General features: G+C 52.1%; 2 protein-coding genes across 2 annotated transcripts; both read right to left on the bottom strand.

The window, feature by feature from the left end:
* Positions 1-4,248: 4,248 nt before the first annotated feature.
* On the bottom strand, positions 4,249-7,505 carry LOC116451704 (protocadherin gamma-A10-like). Its single transcript, XM_032125372.1, has 2 exons — positions 5,055-7,505; positions 4,249-4,407 (listed from the first exon to the last, which is right to left on the bottom strand). Exons 1-2 carry the CDS (start codon positions 7,503-7,505, stop codon positions 4,249-4,251), a joined length of 2,610 nt encoding a protein of 869 aa, XP_031981263.1.
* Positions 7,506-7,838: 333 nt separating this feature from the next.
* LOC116451470 (protocadherin gamma-B5-like) lies at positions 7,839-12,837 on the bottom strand. Its single transcript, XM_032124979.1, is given in 8 exon segments — positions 7,839-10,596; positions 10,598-10,959; positions 10,961-11,212; positions 11,214-11,291; positions 11,293-11,433; positions 11,435-11,815; positions 11,817-12,641; positions 12,643-12,837. Coding segments are annotated over 8 exon segments (2,490 nt in total). The 5' UTR covers positions 12,673-12,837; the 3' UTR covers positions 7,839-10,175.
* Positions 12,838-15,406: the final 2,569 nt, after the last annotated feature.

Here is a 15,406-nt window from a genome sequence, read left to right as displayed (position 1 = left end):
ACTTTCCTAAGCTTCAGATATTGCTTTTTTCATCACAACAATGCTTCCTGGCACTTAATAACCCAAAGAAGCCAAACCAAAAACCTCCCACTGCCCCACATGGGGCTGATTATTCCTTACTGTGACAAATCCAGGCCTGCACAGTGTAGGAAATCACAAAGAGGGGAATGTAGTCCTGTAGTCCCCAAAAGATAAGAACGATCTCCAGGCTGGTGGAACTGGCCATCTGTTCTCTACAATCTGTACTGTGCTCTGCATCTTGGCAGAAGGGGTCCAGAGGTGACTGCTCCTATGCAATAGTGCTCCTTGAGCTTGTCTATGCCTGTTACCCACGTGGAGTCAGCAACGGGTGGGGCTGCGCTCCAGTGCTCTTCACGAGGTCTTTTTCGCAAAGCAGAATCTCAAATCCCTCACTCATTTCTGACTGTCAAGAAACAAATCCAAAATCTGTGACAGGCCTCCCTGAGGGAAATACTGGATTCCTGGAATATACAGGTGTGTTGTCATATATCTGCCTTAAAAGAAATGTTTCACGAGGCACCTGGAAGTCACCAGTGTCTGAATGAGCAAGTGAGGCTGTTAACTCTTAGTTTGGACTATATAGTAGTCGGTTTTGGTTTTGGAAATGCAGCAGTGCTTCCACAGGAAGTATAAACTATTTTACCCATTCATTAAATATTCTACCCATGTGTCATCATTCTCATCTGTCTAAAATCCTATTCAACTTTCAGGTTTGTTTATGTCTTCATCATTAACAAAAATACCTCGTGAGAAGATAATGCATAATTATCCTGCACATAAAGGAGATACAGTTGTCTGATCACCCCCATTCCAAGAAGATCTGTAATTATTCAAAAGCACGGGAATGATAAATGGACAAACCAAAAGAGGAGTGGTCAACCAGCAGTGATGTGGTCATTGAACTATTCACTTAGGGGAATCTCTTCCCCTCTTTTATTGCACACACTGTTCCACAAAAGCGTGACTTACTCTAAGGCCATGTTTGCATCTCTTCACTCAGAACTAGAACTCAAGGGTCTGCCACTCACATCTCCCGCCTTCCTCACCAGCTATAAGATGACTAAACAAGATACTAAAGGACAAGGCCTTGTTAGATGAAGTTTTGCCACTACTTATAATTAAACCTACATATGGAGAGGAGAAAGAATAAACAATTATATGAGCTATGCAATGATGCATAAAGAATGTTTTCAGAGAAACTGATCAGGAGCATAGCTCAGTTTTCACTTCGACCACAGAAATTCATTTCTGAGAGCACCTGGAAGGCATCAAAGTCTCCAGCTGCAAGTCCCTGAGGTCTTACTCTGGACCACACACGGTAAGAAACCCTGACTTTAAAGGCTTTATCATGGGCCTCTTTCTCAAGCTAAGTCTTGTGAGAAAGTTGAACAGGCTTTCTTTTGCACTCTGTTTCTTCATTCTTACACATAGAATTTTGTCTTAGGTAACTGAAGTAAGTATTTCCTGAAAAAAACTCCGCTCACAGCTTCTAGTGCAAAAGCACTGTCCAAAAACAGGGAGATGGAAGCACAACCTTCCAGGAAAAAAATGCCTGAAAGAAAGTTATTACAACTTCAAACAAACTCTCCATTGCCACATTCCAGGGAGATATAGTTTAGATAAAGAGGTTTCACACAGGAATTAGAAACTTGCCAAAGCTGGGCCAAGAACTCTTCTAGAAAAACCTCCAAGGAGCAGAGTGATGTGCAAGTGTCTTTTCCCAGACTCCTTTATCAAACAAAGAAAGTTGTGGGCACAAGGAGTCTCATGCAGACCTTTCCTGGTTTTTGCAATTGACTCTGAGCCAAACAATTTCTCACATAAAGTCAATGTGAGCTGTCATATTTATTTTCTGAAATCTCCCTGCTAGGCAGCTTGGCTGCATGGCGATGACCTCACATTTTATGGGACATCTCTCAAGCTTGGTCCTCGAGGCAGGGAGATCTTTTACCATGAAGAGATGGGTCCAATTTGAGGCTTCCCTGCAGTGCAGCTGGACTGCACACCAGGTAACTTTCCCCTAGAACAGTAACACCCCTCAAGACTTGACATTCCTTACCTAAGATGAAGAGATCTTTCATTGCCCAAGGCGGCCAGACCCCTCAGCCACAGCAGAACCTCAGTAAGTGACTGATAAGTTAATACTAATGAAATCCATGTAGATAATTCCATTAGAGATAAGCCACAGGTGATATCTGAGGCTATGCTTGGACCTGGTTGCATGTAAGTTCCATCAGGAGTTTAGAAAGCCAGGAGTTTAATTTGATAAGAGTCCTTTAAATGTTTCATCCATGTAGTAATAGAGTGAACCTTGACATCAAACTTTGTTAAAGACACACTTCCACAACATCATATTAAGCCACTTTTGATAATACCTCTGACAGAGATTCTTTAGACAATCGAAATAATTCATTAATGACATCAAACCAGGTGTTATCCTTCTAAATGTGGAGCTATTGGACAAATGCTCTCTTATCAGAGGCCTACCACTGCCTTTCAAAACAGAAACCAGGATCACAGACAAAAATGGCACACCATGAAATCAAACAAGCGCTCAGTCAAAACTGCAATAATCCACCTAATTTCCTAATATGAATTCAACCTCTTGTTCTGTATTCACAGTATTTAGTTGCACGATGGATAAATCCAACTACTGGTCCTATGTCAACTGCAAGTGAAAAAGAACTGGACACTGAAGTTCAGCAGTATTTTACAGAACCCGAAGTATATCAAAGTCTTTGTCTTGGCAGCTAAACACCTTCAGGGTGTGAGCAGAAACTGCTCTCCCAGTCCGTTAATTTCAACAGATCCCTTCTTCAAGGTCTATCAGCCAAACTCAGACCCAGTTTTAGAACATGAGAAGCAACAAGGAAGGAATGACAAACCCACAGAAGTGAAGAAATTATAACTTAACATTTCAGTCTGTGTCAAATGTAGCAGGTACACAGGAGGAAGTATTTAATATCATGAGGCACGGATCTCCAAGTAATTTCTTTCAAGAAGATGAAATAGAAAATGCACAGGATTGCAACAATGGGATTCATATAACAAAAAATGGAAACTGAATGTTTCCACCACCCTTTTAGGCATTTCGAACCACAGCCAAGCAAACCTGTCCTGTCTCTGTGCAGACAGAATGCTTCCGTGCGCTCAAGTATCATGCAAGAGAGGAGCTACCTTTGAAGACAGACATCAGGGAAAGCCATATTTCCCACACAACTTCTGCTTATGGAGAAGAGGTATCATAATACAAACACATGCATCAGAATATAAAATGTTCTAGAGGGCATAAGCTACACGTGGTTCAGTTAAAGTCTCAGTCTTCAGAATCAACTCAAAGACAACATCGTTCTTCTTCAGCACATGGGCATTTCAGAAGACATGTGACTCTGCAAAAATTAATGCAAACTTTATGTCTACATCCAAGAACCAGCATTCTCAGGAAGAGTTCTATTTGACGTAAGAGAGGATAAAATGAGTAAGTTTCTTGCAAATACTTCAAATGTCAAGTAAATTTCTAGCAGAAGTACCCTCTCATCCTTTACATTCCCCGTGTTCTAAAAAATCATATTAAAACCACGTTTGAGATCTCTGATGGCGATTCTCTAGGCAATGTAAACCACTCATTCACAGCATCTACCCACACATCATCTCTCTAAATGCAGAGTTATTGGACAAATGCTCTATTATCAGAGAACTACCACTGTCTTTAAAAACAGAGAAAGCAGGATCACAGAAAAGATGGCACAAGCCTTGGTACTGGGCACAGTATCAAATAATTGTTCAGCTAAAACTGCATTGATTCACCTTTTCCCTGGTATGACGCCATCCTCTGTCCTCCTTGTTCTGCATTCACAGCCTTTACTCACACATTACATGACATAACACCAACAGTTACTTCATAAAAACAAGAGCCACTTATAACATCTGAAGGTTGGTCAAGGCTGAGAAAAGCATAATTCAACCATGATTAAATTCTACATCCAGACACAGTAGAACATATAGCAAGAAAAATGATGCTTCATGTGGCAGTTCTTACACACAGAATCTCTGAAGCAACTTTGCACTTCCCTGGGTATTGCTTGCAGACAAATTCATCAGGGGATTGGCCTCCCCTTTATGGATGCAGGAAAAGGGCACCTGCTGTAAGTGTCACAGGCCTTGGCAACTGCCACAATATGAAGAGACACCCAGCCAGGTGACGGTACAATCCTCTCTTTTCCTGCTTTAGGCCACTCTCTGGCTGACTTTGCACTGACTGCTCACCATGAGTATGTGACAAGCAAGAGCATTGATGCTGCTAAGATGTTCAGACACATTATCAGACACACGCAGGCCCACCTTTACCTCACTGAAACGAGCAAGGCAGAATTCAATTGCCAGTCGCTGGAAACAGCATGCAGTAGGAAAGCAAACTGATGAACTCAATACTTGTCCATTTTTTTGCCCTGCCCCAAACACTGCAGAACATCAAAGCTGCCTCTGAAAAAAAGTTGTGTGCACATCTTCTCCTTATATAAGAACAAAGGTCAAAACATTAACGCATGAAAGAATTTTTTCTGCTCTTCACATTACTCAGAGAAACTTAAAATATTCTCAAGTTCATAAGAGATATACAGATCTGATAAAACCCCAGTCACTAAAGTATCAGCTCAAAGACACCTTCAGCACGAGGGCAATTCAGCAACGAGGTCAACAGATCTGATCAGATACTATCAAATATAAAGGTCCACAATAGGATCCTCTGAAGAAACAAGCCAGAAAGTTAACAGCTGCAGAAATCTAGTAATCACCACATACCCTTCAAGGTTATGGCACAGCATAAAACACAGTGCTCACGTAAGAAACACCATATAAAACGTCCAGTCAGCAACACACCCACTGCTCCTGCCCCATGCCACCTGCCACATGTAAGCCTGGGCAGTGAAAAAATGTTCGCCTCCTCCCTATTTAGGGCACAGACAATGGGGTGAAACAGCAAGGAAGCAGGAAAGGTAAGCGTCGCTGAAAGAGTATGGTTCAAAGGAACTCACCGGTGCAGCGGCTGGGTCCATGAGGGGAGTGCCGACAGGTTCTTCTTCCCCGAGCAGCGGTGCGGGCTCGTCGGGCGGCGGCCGGGCCGGCAGGGTGTCGCAGCAGCTGCCGCCCGAGAAGCGCAGCTGGCTCTTGCGCGAGTCGGCCGTGAGCGACACCTCGTGCGAGTAGGACTGCAGGAAGGCGCGCACGCCGTCGATGCCCACGAAGTGCGAGACCGGCACGCCGCGCAAGACGCCGCTGTCGGCCGCCAGCAGCTGCTCGCGGCGCCAGCGGCGCAGGCGCAGCGCCAGCAGCAGCAGCAGGAAGGCGACGAACAGGCAGGACACGGCGGCCACGGCCAGCACGAGCCAGCGCGTCAGGCTGCCGGCCGGCTCGCCCGGCGCCGCCGCCTCGGCCGCGCTGCCCAGCTCGGCCAGCAGCTCGGCCACGCTCTCGGCCAGCAGCACGCTCAGCGTGGCCGTGGCCGACAGCGCCGGCCGCCCGTGGTCCTTCACCACCACCACCAGGCTCTGGCGCGCCGCGTCGCGGGCCAGCGGGAAGCGCGCCGTGCGCACCTCGCCGCTGTGCAGCCCCACGCGGAACAGCCCCGGCTCCGTCGCCTTGGCCAGCTCGTACGACAGCCACGCGTTCTGCCCCGCGTCCGCGTCCACCGCCACCACCTTGGCCACCAGCGCGCCGGGCTCCGACGAGCGCGGCGCCAGCTCCACGCCCGACCAGCCCCCCTTGCCCGATGCCGCAGGCGGAGCCGCGGGCGGGTAGAGCACCTGCGGCGCGTTGTCGTTCTCGTCCACGATCAGCAGCCGCACCGACACGTTGCTGCTCAGCGCCGGCGCGCCGCCGTCCTCCGCACGCACCCACAGCTCCAGCTCGCGCACCTCCTCGTAGTCGAAGGAGCGCAGCGCGTACAGCGCGCCCGTCTCCGCCTGCACCGACACGTACGACGACAGCGGCGCGCCCCGCACCCGCCCCTCCCACAGCCGGTACCGCACGCGCGCGTTCTGCCCCCAGTCCGCGTCCGTCGCGCGCACCGTCAGCACCAGCGCGCCCGCCGCGTTGTTCTCCGCCAGCCGCGCGCTGTAGCGCTCCTGCGCGAACACCGGCGCGTTGTCGTTCACGTCCAGCACCCGCAGCGCCAGCACCGCGCTGCTCTGCAGCGCCGGCGACCCGCCGTCGGCCGCCCGCACCGTCACGTTGTACTCCGACACCTGCTCCCGGTCCAGCTCTCTCGCTGTCACGACGCGGTAATAGTCGTCAAAAGACTTCTCCAGCCGGAACGGGACGTCCCCGTCGATTGAGCAGTGCACGGCGCCGTTGGCCCCCGAGTCACGGTCCTGCACATGCAACAGGGCCACAACACTCCCCGGAGGGGCGTCCTCCGAGATCTCGTTCAACTTTGACGATACTGTCAGTTCAGGCGCATTGTCGTTGACATCTGTCACAGTGATCACGACTTTTGTCGTGTCGAAAAGAGCTCCACTATCATGTGCCTGCACCTCCAATTCGTACGAATTGCCTTCCTCGAAATCCAGGATCCTCAACAGCTCGATCGCTCCAGTCTCAGAATCCAGATGGAAAATATCCAATGCTGTGTCGGTCTCTTTCTTCATGGAGTATTTCACCTGCCCGTTTAGACCCTCGTCGGCGTCAGTGGCCGTGACAGTGACGAGGACAGAGCCCACGGGCACGTCCTCGGGCACAAGCACCGTGTACTCCGCCTGGCTGAACACGGGCGCGTTGTCGTTCGCGTCCAGCACTATCACGCGAATCCGAGCCGTGCCCGTCCGTGCCGGATCGCCGCCGTCAATCGCCCTCAGCACCAGCTCGTGAAACGCCGCCTCCTCCCGGTCCAGCCCTTTCGCCAGCACCAGCTCGGGACGCTGATCGCCGCCGGGGCCCGCCTGCACGGCCAGCGAGAAGTGCTCGTCGCCGCTCAGCTCGTAGCTCTGCAGGGAATTCCTTCCTGTATCGGGGTCATGAGCCCTGGGAAGTGAAAACCGCGAGCCCGGGGCTGTCATCTCACTCATTCTCAGTTCAATTTCTGCCTCTCGAAATGTCGGCATGTTGTCGTTAATGTCCTTGATTTCTACCTCTATTCCGTAAACCTGCATCTGTCCCTCCACTATCAGCTCACAGCGCAGCACGCATTTCTCCACCAGCCGGCACAGCTGCTCTCTGTCGATTCTTTCCGCCGTTACTAAATGTCCCGACTTCCCGTGCAGAGAGAAGTACTGCGTCCTACCTCTTTCTACAATGTGGACGCTGCGATCGCTGATCTCCGGCAACTGCAGCCCCAGGTCCTTGGCCACGTCGCCCACGAACGAGCCCTTGGGCATCTCCTCGGGCACCGAGTAGCGCAGCTGCCCCCACGCCGCCTCCCACGCTGCCAGCAGGACGGCCCAGAGCAGAGCTCGCTGCCGCCGGCCCCAGCGCCTCCCCGCCGCGCACATCTCCGCCGCGGCACCGCCGGCACCGAAACACCGCTCCCCGCCGGTCACTCCGCCGATCCCGCTACTTCTCCGCTCACCTCTTCCGGCACCGCCGCCTCTCCGCAGCCCGGTTCTCCACCGTGGGAACGATCGCAGACCGCTCGCTCGCTGAGCCCAACAGGGAGCGGGCGATCGAGCAGGTCCGCAGCGGGCGGGGCTGCAGCGCTCCGAGCTTCCTCTCGCTTCTCTCGGTCAACAGCGGCGCCCGCAGCCTCCTGCCCGCACTGCAGGCACCGAGCGCTGCCGAGCGCTGCTTTGCCCACGAGCAGCTGAGGGGGAAGGAGATATTTGCCGCAGACACCTCCTTCTTTTCTCCAGCCGATCTCTTATTTTATGCTCGAACACATCACGACCGGGAGGAAAGCAGAGGTGTCTCGTGAGCGGGGTGTTTCTAACTCACAGAAAAATACAATTTGCTACCGGCGATATAGGTAAAGTAAAATATCTTGTCTGATTTTATTGTGTAGAACTCCTATCCTATTAGTCTAAAAACACGAGGTGAAGCCGTGCTGCTTGAATGACTGGACGACGATAGCAAAACAAAAGAGGCTCACAGATTCACAACGCCATAATCAAACACACAATTCTGTCCACAGGAGTAGTGGAGATATCTGGCTCATTAACCCAAGCAGCAGGAACTTCGTTTGAAATTCCTCAGTTCATACAGAAGACGGTATAATTTAACTACTGCACTATGACTAAGAAGAGCCATTTAAAGGCAGAAGAAGGTGGGGTCTAACACAGCCCCTTACAACTGACAGGAGGTGGGCTGCTCTGCCAGCTGCCCGGTGCTCTGCTATCGCTCAATAGAAGACCTTCCTTTTGGCACCGTACAGGAGGAATCTCCCCTACTGCTCGAAAATCATTCTTCCCCACCCCGCAGTTTCCGGCTGTAAGTCATTTGATCGTTCCTCACTGATTGTACTGTGACTGACCATGAGGCAGGAAGCACCTGCAGTGAGCCTGGCCAGAACCCTCTGCTTGTCTCCCCGCAAACTGCAGGACAAATGGTAAGGAAAAAAACCAGGTATATCTGCCTTGGCTCCTGTCCCTGTTCTGCTGCCCACCGTAGCAAAATCGATGGTGATTGCACACAGATAACGGTTGTCTTTCATGTGTGATTTCCCTTCTTAAGAAGCCACATAGATTTATGGTCTGTATCGTTTATACACATTTAAACTTAATTAATTCGATAGTTTTAACGACCTGGAAAAAGCTTTCCTTTTGTCAGAAATCATGATGCAAATGCTTGATGTTTTTAGAAAAGTATTCGCCTAATTACTCAATCTTCTTTCTGGCTGGACAACTTTTAAACTAAATAAAAGTGCAAAAAGACTTTATTTGAGTGTTCAGTTTCTGTCATTTTGCATACTCCCTTGTCATTTTTGGTATGTATAGAAGACTGCCCTGGTAAACAGGCAGATAAAAAAATGACTGTAAAAAGCGGCTGAGAGACCTAATTTCTCGGTTTAGTATTCCACAATCCACGTGATCTACCAGGTCCAAGCACCTCTCTTTGAGAGGAAGGGATCGGATAAAAGAGAGGCTCTGAAATAAAACTAGACCTGGGGTTTGGTTTTGGTTTGCTTTGGTTTTGAGGTCCCATTCTCCGCCTTCACCTGAAAAAGGGAGGTAAAAAAAAAGACAGAAAGGACTGCAGAGAGAAAGAATGACTGGAAGAAGTAACCAACCCCGCCTATCATTTCTGAAGGAACTTATCCCAAAATACACTCGACAATTTTCCATCAGGGAGGAACAACCTGTAATTTTTCCTTTCATGTCGAAAATGCACACATCTCAGGAAAAAAACTCAAATAACAAGCAAGCCCCCCCCCCCCCGCAACAAACTCTAAGTGCCCAACAAACTCTAAGTGCCAATTCCGTTTTTGAAATTCTGTTATGCAAAATCAGCGGATCTCTTTCTGCAGAGCAAGAATCCGTGTTCTCCCTTGAACTGATAAATAATTGTGAAAAAGAACTTTGAAAAATCACGACTGGATAATATATATTGGTCCCATTAATGCTGCCTTTTCTGCAGCAGCATTTCCTCAAAACATGGGAACCTACACGGCAATTTTGGAAACAGGATCAAAAACCGGGTTTGCATCAGACAAATAATATTCGGGGAAAAAATAGTCATTCTCACTAGACCTACAATATGTGGAGCAGCCTTCTCTCAAAACATGGGAGGGCAAACAGAAGAGGGTTAGAACAATAAGTAACTTCTCAATCAACAGAGCCAGGTGTATGTTCTCTTTCAGAGTCAATACCGAAGTAGTATTAACCAACAGATAATGTTCAGATCTCGAAGAGGTGCAAGTATATAAATCTGTGGGAAAGGTGATCAGATGGAGAAATCGCGTACAACAAGCATCCAGCCCATCTTTGCGTTATGCACAATCACTAATGTACCGCGTTCACAGCTAATAACTCAAACGAGAGTTTTATCAAAAGCTTTAAAGAGAATCTGAAGCTGGGGGCCCCGAAAAAACAAATGCCGCGGATGGCAGCCTGCTGAGAGTGGAAAACGGATACCTGCTTTTCTACGTCGTTCCTTCACGGACCAGCACCCCCAAACCACATACTTCATGGGGGATAGGAAAGCAGTAGTGAAAGCCTGTTAAGAAAGGCTCACGGAGAACAGAAGGAGCTCACGGCTTTACAGACCTGTGGTGCGTCGGGGTCGGCGGGCGGCTCTCCCACGACGGCGCTGCTGCTGCCCGGGCTCGGCTTCTCGCAGGAATCCCCGCCCAGAAGCTCCTCCGCAGACAGGATGGGCACCGGCGGCGGCGGCCAAGCGGCCTCGGGCACGGCGCGCGCCGGCGCCGCCACGCACAGGTTGTAGGAGTAGGGCAAGGTGCCCTCGCAGAAGTCGGCCGGGAAGGCGGCGCCGGCCACCGAGAAGCGCTGCGCGCCCAGGCAGCGCAGCACGGCGGGCGGCCCGGCCCGCCGCAGCCGCGCCAGCACGGCCAGCGCCACGCTCAGCACCAAAAGCGCCGACAGCAGCGCCAGCGCCAGCACCAGGTAGAACTGCAGCTCGCCCGCCGCCGCCCTCGGCGCCCGCCGCCCGCTCGCTCAGCTCCGGCAGCGCCTCCTGCAAGCTCTCGGCCAGCACCACGTGCAGCGTGGCCGTGGCCGACAGCGCCGGCTGCCCGTGGTCCTTCACCACGGCCACCACACGCTGCTTGGCCGCGTCCCTCTCGGACACGGCGCGCGCCGTGCGCACCTCGCCGCTGTGCAGCCCCACGCGGAACAGCGCCGGCTCCGACGCCTGCACCAGCTCGTACGACAGCCACGCGTTGCGCCCCGCGTCCGCGTCCACCGCCACCACCTTGGCCACCAGGTAGCCGGCCTCGGCCGAGCGCGGCACCACCTCGAACGGCGCCGCCGCCGGGGCCACGCCTCCCGCCGCCCGCGCCACCCGCCCCCGCCGCCGGCCACAGCACCCGCGGCGCGTTGTCGTTGCGGTCCAGCACGAACACGCGCACCGTGGCCGTGGAGCTGCGCGCCGGCGAGCCGCCGTCCTGCGCCCGCACCGCCACCGCCAACTCGCGGCACTGCTCGTAGTCCAAGGAGCGCTGCGCGTACAGCGCGCCGCTCCGCGCCTCCACCGACACCAGCGCCGCCGCGCCCGCGCTGCCGCCCGCCAGCCAGTAGCTCACGCGCCCGGTTGGCGCCCGCGTCCGCGTCCCGCGCCTGCACGCGCACCACCAGCGCGCCCGCCGCGTTGTTCTCCGCCACGTACGCCGCTGTACGCCGCCTCCTCGAACACCGGCGCGTTGTCGTTCACGTCCGACACCTCCAGCACCAGCTCCCTGCTGCTCCACAGCGCCGGCCTGCCCCGGTCCCCGGGCACCACCGTCACGCGGTGCTCGGACGCCTCCTCGCGGGTCCAGCGCGCTCGCCGTCACCACCTTGTACGAGCCACCCGACGACGGCACAATCGAGAGCGGTGCCTCGCCTGACAGCTCGCAGGACACCTGACCGTTCTCTCCTGAGTCTCTGTCCCGCACTTTCAGCAGGGCCACCACGGTGCCTGCCGGTGCGTCCTCGGGCACAGGACTCGAAATCGACGTCAGAGTAATCTCGGGTGGGTTGTCGTTCACGTCCAGCACCTCCACCTCCACCTTGCAGTGTGCCACCAGACCACCACCGTCCCTTGCTTCCACTGCCAGGTCGAAAGCCCGTGTATCCTCGAAGTCCAGCGCCTCCTTCAGCGTGATCGTTCCTCTCTCGGCATCCACCAAAAACTTCTGAAGCACCTTGGACGGCCATTTTCCAGAAGCCGTAGGTGATGTGGGCGTTGGTGCCGGCATCTGCATCTGAAGCTGTCACGTTCAGCACGACTGATCCCGGAGGCGCGTCCTCACGCAGGCTGGCGCGGTACCGGTCCTGAGCAAACACGGGTGGGTTGTCATTGGCGTCAGTGACGTTGATCCAGAGCTGAGCGGTGCCAGTCCGGGGCGGGTCTCCGCCGTCCAGAGCCGTCAGCATCAGGCGCAGGCTCTGCTCGTTCTCCCGGTCCAGTGCACGGCGCAGTACAAGCTCCGCGGATTTGCTGCCGTCTTGGTTCTCTTTCACCTCCACCGTGAAGTACTCGTTAGCCTCCAGCTCGTAGCCCTGCAGCGAGTTACTGCCCACGTCCGCATCCTCTGCCATGCCCAAGTAAAACCGGGCGCCGGGAGAAGTGAACTCGTTGATCTCCAGATGAAATTTGTTTTGTAGAAAGCGGGGTGCGTTGTCGTTCACATCCTGAATGTCCACTTCGACATGGAAAACGTTCAGAGGGTTCTGCACCAGCGCCTCGAAGCTGACAGAGCAGGACGCCGACTCGCCGCACATCTCCTCCCGGTCCAGCCTCTCGTTCACGTACAGGTTCCCGTTTTCCTCGCTCACCGTGAAGTATTGCTTCTCCTCGCTCAGCCGCAGCTTGCGCGCCGGCAGCTCGTCCGCGCTGAGCCCCAGGTCCCGCGCCAGCGGCCCCACGAGCGAGCCTCTGCCCAGCTCCTCGGCGATGGAGTAGCGGACCCGCTCCGCCGCCGCCCGGCACCACACGCACAGCAGCAGCGCGGCCACCAGCGCTCGCCCACAGCCCGCCAGCGCGCCTCTGCCGCCGCCTCACCGCCATTCTCTCTCGCCAGCGCTCGCCGCGCTCCTGCCTCCTGCCGCCGCCCTGCCTCCCTTCCAGCCGCTCTCGCCACACAGCGCAGGGGCCGCCGCAGCGCAGCGAGCCCGCTCTGCCCGCCTCGGACGCCGCCGCTCCCCGCCCAGCGCCGTCTCTCGCCGCCGCCGCCGCCGCCGCTGCTGCCCGTGCCGCTGCCGCTCTGGCCGGCGCCGGCCGAGCGAGCAGCCTGCGGGGGGCAGGACGCGGCGGCGGCGGCGGCTCCAGCACCGCTCCTTGGCGGCCAACAGCGGCACCCGGAGGCGCCGCGACGCCGCTGCCGCAGCCGCGGATGGCCGCGCTCAAGGGGGCCCGGCTTTGGGGCTGTTTGGTTTCTTTCAGACTGGAATCAGCAAGCGCAGATGCACTTGCTTAATACGGCTCCAAAGGAGTTGGAGCAGAGTCTCTGTCGGGTGCTTTAATTCATCTCTTTGAGCCGCAATGAATAGTCAGAATATTCATGTCAGTGTGATAAATGATGTAATCAAGGTGTAGCTGTAAGATGGAGAAACAAGATTGTAGCTCTAGAAGTCTCTTAAGAGCTTTTTAGTACTCTGCTAGTTATCTTTAAGTCGTGTTTCCTTATCTGGGGCGAATTACTCTGATAAATAGATCAGCCTAAAGCAACGTTTATAGCACTATAACATAAGTATAACATATATTGTTTTCTTTCTGATCCAGAAATGTTCCCTCTTTTTCATCTCCTTTCTCCAGAGGCTGTCAACGGAGAAATACAAAGCCACATCAAGTCTTTCGTAGAACTTCATCAGGCTATCAACATCGCTCTAGTTGGCATTTCTGCCCTCTCATGCATCAATTCAGCTTGTTTCAGCTGCAAATGTGAGGGTGCACTCAATCCCATTGTGTATGAAAATACGAAATAGTGCCAGTCCCAGTACAGGCCACAAGTACACCACACCTTACTGGTTTCCTCTTGGACATTAAGCCATTGACTATAATTCCATCAAGGTGACCATGCAACCACTAGTCTCCAGTTGAGTGGCCACCAGGTTCTGGGCAACCGTGTGGGAAACACCCTGCACATATTCTCCCACTGGCCCGTACTCTATTTATGAAAACATGGCTGGTGGCCACTCTACCCAGTGAGGACTGCAGCAGAGGTCATGTTGTATTCTTTTGTTATGGACAAGCGTGCCTGGGTGACCACACATATGATTATGAAACCTTTCCTTTTATAGCTGTAAATATCATAGGTGTGTATGTGCACTGCACCTGCAGCTGCACTGGGACAGTTGGAGCAGATGTCACCTTCCACATAAAACCAGACACCCTGAAGCTGATCTCATGACAACAAGCAATGCAAATTTAGAAACACAGAGAAATTAGCAGATCAGGTGCAACACTTCTTAGGCTCCACTCATTGAGCAGAAGCAGCCCAACCTTCATGGTACTCCATCAGGCACACACTTCTGTTAACTATGATATACAAGAAGAAAGGAAATTGTCATCTGTTCTTCTATACCTTCCCTGTGTTCTCTCCAAACCTACATAGCTGTTGAGTTCACTTCTGGCAAAATTGTTTTCTGGCAAAATCACTTGTCATGATGGGATAAAGCAATATGATTAAACAAAAAGGGAGGTTCATTTGTCTGCCCTCCAGCATTCTCACAAGAAACTGAAGGATTCTAAAGGACATAAAAGATAAACGGCCAAAATAAAAGAGGAATGGTCATCCAATATAAATTGACTCATCAAACTCATGGCTTAGAGGAATTCTCCTCCCTCTTCTATCGCACACACAATTCCACAGAGATGCACAGGTCATGTCTACATCTATTCATCCAGACATTAAGAGAATTCAGACACCTTCACATCTCCTGTCTTTCACACCTGCTGTAGCAAGAGCAAGAAGCACTAGTACAATGCATTCCTAAAATACTGTAAACCTACATACACAGCAAACACAGGAAGTCTTCTTGCTCTTCACTGCATTGCTGAAATTCATCCCTGAGAGAACATGGAAGGGATTCATATCTCAGCATACAAGTGTGTCCCTCAAGCCTTACTCTGGACTACATAGTAGAGGGTTGATTTTAAGTACTCATCACCTTTCAGAAAGTATTTTTTTCTGTGTAGCTTGCTCACCTCCCACACATATGAAGCCTTTTCATAGGCCTCCTTCTCAAGTTCAGTCTTTTGAGAAATTACAACAGGTTCTATTTTAACTTCTGCTTCATATTCCACACACACAAAATTCTGTTCTAGGTGGCTGAAGTAAGTATTTGCTGCAAAACAACAATCACAATTTTAAAAGCAAAAGCACTAATCAGAAATGAAGAAAAAGACAAGGCTCTTACAGGAAACAAAGGCCTGAAAGAAAGTCTATATACACTTAGGAAGAAATTCTACATCACTGTATCACAAGAAGGTACACATGGATAATGGATTATTAAGTTATTCTACTCATGCATCATGGTTTTACGTGTACAGTTATTGTGAAAAGCTTTACTGCTAGAGAGCTGTCATTGTCTTTCAGGACAGAGAAATCAGGATCATAGCAGAAATGGCACTTGCCTTGGCATCAGGCATGAAATCAAACAATTTCTCAGCCAAAGCCACAATGACCCACCTGTTTTCCTGGTTCAAAGGCAGCCTCTCACCCTCCTTACTCAGCTTTCACAGCCTTTAGTGAGACCTTTGACATATAACCACAAGCTCGGTATATGTCAGACATGGGGGA

The sequence above is a fragment of the Corvus moneduloides genome, chromosome 15, assembly GCF_009650955.1.
Source record: "Corvus moneduloides isolate bCorMon1 chromosome 15, bCorMon1.pri, whole genome shotgun sequence".
In the NCBI taxonomy this organism is placed as follows: Eukaryota; Metazoa; Chordata; class Aves; order Passeriformes; family Corvidae; genus Corvus; species Corvus moneduloides.
The sequence above is the reverse complement of the archived record's forward strand: the minus strand, read 5'-3'. Positions and strand labels throughout refer to the sequence as shown.